At 35.5% G+C, this 6,482-nt stretch overlaps 1 protein-coding gene across 2 annotated transcripts in view; it reads right to left on the bottom strand.

The window, feature by feature from the left end:
- LOC125667948 (protein CLEC16A-like) overlaps nucleotides 1-6,482 on the bottom strand; it is an 89,729-nt gene that overhangs the window by 35,567 nt on the left and 47,680 nt on the right. For both annotated transcript variants that reach the window (XM_056163560.1, XM_056163561.1), the window contains exon 20: nucleotides 5,214-5,256. In XM_056163560.1, the coding sequence (XP_056019535.1) occupies nucleotides 5,214-5,256 (43 nt within the window). The remainder of the gene's footprint in view (nucleotides 1-5,213; nucleotides 5,257-6,482) is intronic.

Here is a 6,482-nt window from a genome sequence, read left to right as displayed (position 1 = left end):
CATTGCTTCTATTTTGTTGCATAAAACAAACTCCTAGCCTCTGTCATAGTAGTTATTGTGACGTACGTCAATACATAGACATGACGTCACATTTCGTCTCACCCTGCCTTTTATCAACATTGCAAGGTGCACTGTACTTTGGAGGTAGGAGACCGCAAGATTGGGATGATAATCCACGTAAGTTTACAATCTTAATCCAAAGGTGTGACTTGCAAGATCTTTGTAACAGATGTTCTATTTTTTTCAAACCATTACGCTCTTTCGGTTGCGTGCTTTAAGCTAGTTCATAATCCGTTCATAGTCAATGTGAACGGATTGTGTGTTGCGCTGAAATTGGTTGGTTCATAGAGGAAAATGTGATTTGCAATATAAATATTAGTACATGTATTAAATTTCCATCACCGTATTGCTGCATCACATATATATCCTATAACTTTTACAAATGACAATTTTGATCGGACTGTTATACCTTCTTAAAAGATAACATTAATTTTTCCAACCTTTAAACAAATATTCCTTGGGAACAGTTGGCATTTAAAATGTCATGTTTCAAATTCATAGATTATACGGCAGTCATTAAAAGGAAATCCTGCGATATGTTACATGCAACCTAATGCTGAAGTTTGAAAGATTTAAAAAAAACAAGAGGTACTGTGAGCAATGCTCACTAAGAATACCCCCCCCCCCCCCGCTTATCCCAATCTCCCAAAGGGTGTTGGTAATAGGTATAAACTACCTCTTTTCTGAGTGTAAAAAACAAATGGCATGACAAACCTTGGGTATTCTCGTTTGTAGGGAGAAATGGATTATCTAGGAACACAGCATCTCCATGCGATGAAAAAAGCCGTTAAAGAATTTAAATGGAAACCATATTGCTACTTCGATGTCCAGTGCGCATGACCTTTGACCCCAAAATCGATAGGGAACATCTTCATCCCATGGGTAGTCCATATGTATGATAAGGTGACTGTAGGTGGAAAGGATAACGCTTTAGAGCCCGGAAACCATATTGCTACTTCAATGTCCAGTGTGCTTGACCTTTGACCTTTTGACCCCAAAATCGATAGGGAACATCTTCATCCCATGGGTAGTTCATATGTATGATATGGTGACGGTAGGTGGAAAGGATAATGCTTTAGAGCCCGGAAACCATTGCGTCTACAGACGGACAGACAGACGGACAACCTGATTCCAGTATAACCCCCCCGGGGGGTAATAAAAATTGCACTACTACGAGGGTAATAAAACAGTACTGTATGAAATTCCACTGAGAACAGATATGTTGAATACAGTTGTTTTGCATTGTTTGTGTATTGCATTACAATGAATTTTAAATAAGCATAAATATGCTCTAATAAAAAAAATATCAAAAACAAAACACACCTGGACAGCTGTAAAAGCATTTCTATCAATATCTTTTTTCAATATGAGTAATGCAATATGTAACATTGCTCCCCTCCCCCTCCCCCCAATTTCACAAAAGAGGGTCAACCATGACAAATGCTAAACTTGATTTATAGGTGTTCACAAGAAAGCTATACACAGCGAATACAACCTCAATATCTCAAATAAAAACAGAATGACATGCAAACATATTTCATGCAAGGGGTGTGGCTCTTGTAAAAGTGGGTCAGTCATATCAAGTCGAACAGATTTAGTTTATAATCCATAATTTAAAGCCTGATGAAAATAAATTGGTGAATTCATGTCCCATTTACATTAATTCTGCTTGTGCTTTTAAAATAGGAAAACATGTAGGCAGAAGACTCATCTTGACAAATAATAGTCATCCTTAAATCATAAAAAAATTTCATTGCTACAGCTCAAATATATGATTTGATGACCTTTTTTGTGTTTTTTTTTTAACCCTAAAAATCACTAGGATGTTTGTTATTGGTCCTTAAACTGCAAGTGACTTTTTTCAAGTGAAGTTTCATTGCATTAGCTCAAAAATTATTTTGAAAAATACTTCAGACAATATTTCTTATCCTATGTGAACTGGTGACCTGTGATCTTTTTCCCTGAAAACAAGAACTCTCATTGATAAGAGTTCAAATATCCGTGGATATAGTGTCTCTCATATTTTAAATGCACCTGTATTTAGTATGTAGCAAATGCATCAAAGACATTTAAGAATACGATGAAATATCCTTATCAGGTGCACATGAAATAAGATACGTCTATTTTTATTGAATAGTTTTGAGCTTTTGCTGCAAATTGAGCACGAGGTTGTCTGGGTTGTCTGGTTCTTGGAAAACATGAATGGAATTTGAGTGTATGGATTTGATACAGGTATGACACATCAAAGGTAGTTCAGTGTTTGAATGGAAATCAGTTGTCTGCATTTGCAACATCAATTAATAAAAATTATATAATTAATTTGTGTTTTGGCAGATGATTAAAACTACATTGTTCAGACCAAACTGCTTATGTTGTAGGGCAAAAAAATCCATTTTCACAAAAACTGCATGTAAAAACCGAAGCCATCTTCCTCTCTCAGTTTACATACAGTGTATTGGAATGTCAAAGGTCAGATCTTGCGACAAGGAAACACCGACTAAACATCGAAATCCTATCTCTCTTGGTTTACATATATATTATATATATATTACAGCAGATTGACAGATGAGCAAAGTGATTTCTTTGTGTCATATGGCTTTATAGGCAACACAAAAAGGCTCTGCGAGGGTGACATAAAATAGCTATTTTATGACTGACTATACCCTGTGTAGATGTTAACAGCCCTACATACTGTAGATGAAATGTGAAGATAATGACTATAAAGAATACAAAATAAATGGCTGGACAAACACACCCAGGCCTGGATTTCTCGAAATAAACTCAACTCATGTCGAAACTTGGACTTAAGTCTGAGACTGTACTAAAATTTTGACTGCTCTGCTCAAATAAAAGAAAACTGAAACTTAAGTTTGAGATTGTTTTGTGAAATCCAAGCCTGGACATACCAGAGGTGGGATCAGGTGCTTAGGAGTAGTAAGCATCCTTTCAACCGGTCACACCAACATTCAAGATTTAAAATTGAATTTTGCTAATGTAGAACTACTTAAACTATTGATATATCTACTCTTTATCACAATCCATGTGCAAACACTTTGAAACTCTCGCCTTTAACTATTTCTACGCGAGAACTCATGATACAGAGTGGACTTAGATGTGGACTTAAGATGCAGTGAACTCGGGTATCCTGGACTCAGATACAGCGGACTAAGATGCTATAGACTCCAGTATCACGGACACAGATATAGTGGACTCGGATATCGTACATCAGATATAGTGGACTCGGATATCGTACATCAGATACAGTGGACTCGGATATCGTACATCAGATATAGTGGACTCGGATATCGTACATCAGATACAGTGGACTTGGATATCGTACATCAGATATAGTGGACTCGGATATCGTACATCAGATACAGTGGACTCGGATATCGTACATCAGATATAGTGGACTCGGATATCGTACATCAGATACAGTGGACTCGGATATCATGGACTCGGATACTGTGGCATGAGACAACATTGACTTTAACAACATGTGACTGGATTGTGTACTATGTAATCTTGAAGACAGTGTGTGATGTTTACATATATAGCTACTTAACTTTCCCAACACTGTTGTAATGACTTCATTACAAGATCCTAAAATATCAGTGTAGGGAATCACTGTCTAGTGTGTTGGGTATGTGGGGTGATTAATTATAATGGAGTAGTTTGTAGTTAATCACCCAACAAACTAGACAGTAATTCCTTACATCGTTTGTATTTGAAATAAAAATGAAAATGTAAAATCGATATATCAAAAATACTGCCTAATAGAGATTGAAATCTTGAAATCCATGTTAATTTCTATAGTTCAAATCCCCTGAACTTTCATTTTGCATGAACTGAGAAATTTACATCCAGTTGTAAGTTGTGGGAAAATAAATACATTGAAGCTTCAAATGGCTATAACCAAAAAAAAATAAATTAAAAAAAAAAACAACCCCCCCCCCCCCAAAACAAACCCCCCCCTCCCCCCCCAAAAAAACAAACCCCAGTTGGAAATGTAAAAATATGAGAGCAAGCATATAGACAAATTATTGTTCCTAGTCCTATTAGTCCAAAGTGTAACAAATGCAGTAGTGGATTATTATTTGAATTTAATGTAAAATAATCCAGATTAATTGACCGAAGTTCCTAGTGTATTTCAACATGGCATCACTAGTATCATGCCTTATCAAAGATTGCGTGGTACGACCCATCACCAACTATCAATTTCTGCATCCGTTTTTGCTTACAAACCTACAGCAGATGCAGTTTTACCCACCCACCCTCCTCAAATTTTATTTTAATAACATAATAATAATGAATCGTCACTTGTTCTAAGTAATCTGCTGCCAGTTTATATTTTCAGAGCCAAGACCTTTTTCTTCACTGAAAACACCATGACCAGGCTTTAAACATGTATTCTAACCAGGCAAATAAGGCACAACTCGTTTGGTTATCCATGTGCTACATACATGTATCTAATCCTTTGTCTCTTCTATTATCTTTTCCTATGTCACATTGCTACTTAAGGGGCAAGTCTGGGGGGCGGGGATATAATTCAGTAAATTGTCTGTCCAATCTGGTCAATCTAACCCCAATTGTCATACAAAGACAGAGGGCTGTATGTTACACGTGTATAGCATAGCGGCTCATATGGACAAAGTATTAATTTATAAAGGTTAATTGGGGCACACAGGACGGCTGACCCGCCCATTCCAGAGTACCAAAGGGTTCTGGTACGTCTTGACAGAGGGCAATCTCACTGGAACAGGGTAAACAGATCAGACGATCCCTTTCCATCACAGATGGTGTATCAGTCTGGAACGTCGGCACTCCTGCTCAGACAAGGCCACTGGTTTAACACTCTAATACTTTAGGTTGATACTCTCAATATTCCCCTGGACCTGCAATTTTTTATTTCTTTGTACATGTAACATGCAACCCTAACTGCCAATTTACCACAAGTGTGTAAATGTGTCCATCTCCCCACTACCACACACTGTGTTTGCGGAATTTGTTGACTCAAATAAATATAGCAAACTCATCATTGATCCTTTATTGAAGCAACAAAGGCAATCTGTGCTGGGCGATAGCACCACTGTTAGTTCAGTGTGGGCTACCATTGGAGTGTTCAAATAATGCGTAGTGACAAACAAACTTACGTTTCTCTCATGACAACAGTGCAAGCAATGAGGTCACTATTATCTGAAAAATAAAGAGAAATCTATTTATATTCTTTTTAAGTACATATCAATATCAACAACACAATATTCTACCTATGCAGCCCCAAGCTTTGACCTAGATCAACCGATACCTGACCAGGTTTGCTTAGTCAAGAATAGACATAATCAAAAGTCAATTATTGTATAATGTCCTTATAATTATTTTTCTTCCAAATCACAGTGCCAATAAAATGAAAGATCTTAAAAAGTTTAACCGGTTCTATGAATAATAATTTACTTTAGAGCAAATTTTTTTTCTTTCCTTCTCTTTCTGTACTATATATATACAAAATCATCTTTAACAGGTATTTAAGACATGGTATTTCCTCTTTCTCTCTCTGTATTTTTTTTTTTTTTTTTATACAGGTATTTCAGAAATGGTATTTTCTGGAAGGTGCACAAGGTGACATGCACAAACCAATGTCACGTTATCTCTTTTGTTTCAGTTTATATGTAAATGTCTTCTTTTTTTTTTAAATTGAAAAGGGTAATAAATCCTAAGAAATTTGGGGGGCTTTCCAATTTATAATTTCTAAAAATATTTGAAGATTTATGAGCTTTAAATAGTGACTTTGAAAATATACTATTTTGATCAGGTGACTATGAGCATTACGTAACTGTCATTTAAAATGCTTATATTGAAACCGACGATCATTACACAATTACGGAAAAATAGGAAATACTTAAAATCCCAGGATACCCTGTTTATTTGTCTTTTGTTTCTGGTTCATTTGTTAAATTATATATGTAAATAATGAGGTTTGAATTCTTACGCAAATGATGTCAAAAGCTCTTTAACTCTAATAATAATTTTTTAATATTGTTTCAAAAGTACAATTTTAAAAAAGCTGTATATAAGTGCCATTACATAAAAAAGTAATGAGTAATAATTTGGAATGAATTTATGTATCAATCTTTAAATTATGAAGCATGACTTTATAATCCTGGAGTGTTAAACAAGATTTTTTTAAAGATCACTCAAGTCTTTACAGTTTTTATACACACCCCTAAAACCACATCATAACAGGAATTTTGTTCTTCAATGCAAGAATATTACAAAGCAAATTTGATAAAATTGGCCTTGTAGTAAATGACAGGCCTAGACAACAATTAGTCACCTGAGTGACAGAAGCGTGGTTTGGTACAGATATCCACAAATCATCAAATTTAAGTCTTTTTTTCTTTTGAATGGAAATTTGGAAGATTCTC

This window comes from Ostrea edulis, chromosome 4 (assembly GCF_947568905.1).
Source record: "Ostrea edulis chromosome 4, xbOstEdul1.1, whole genome shotgun sequence".
Classification (NCBI taxonomy): domain Eukaryota; kingdom Metazoa; phylum Mollusca; class Bivalvia; order Ostreida; family Ostreidae; genus Ostrea; species Ostrea edulis.
The sequence above is the reverse complement of the archived record's forward strand: the minus strand, read 5'-3'. Positions and strand labels throughout refer to the sequence as shown.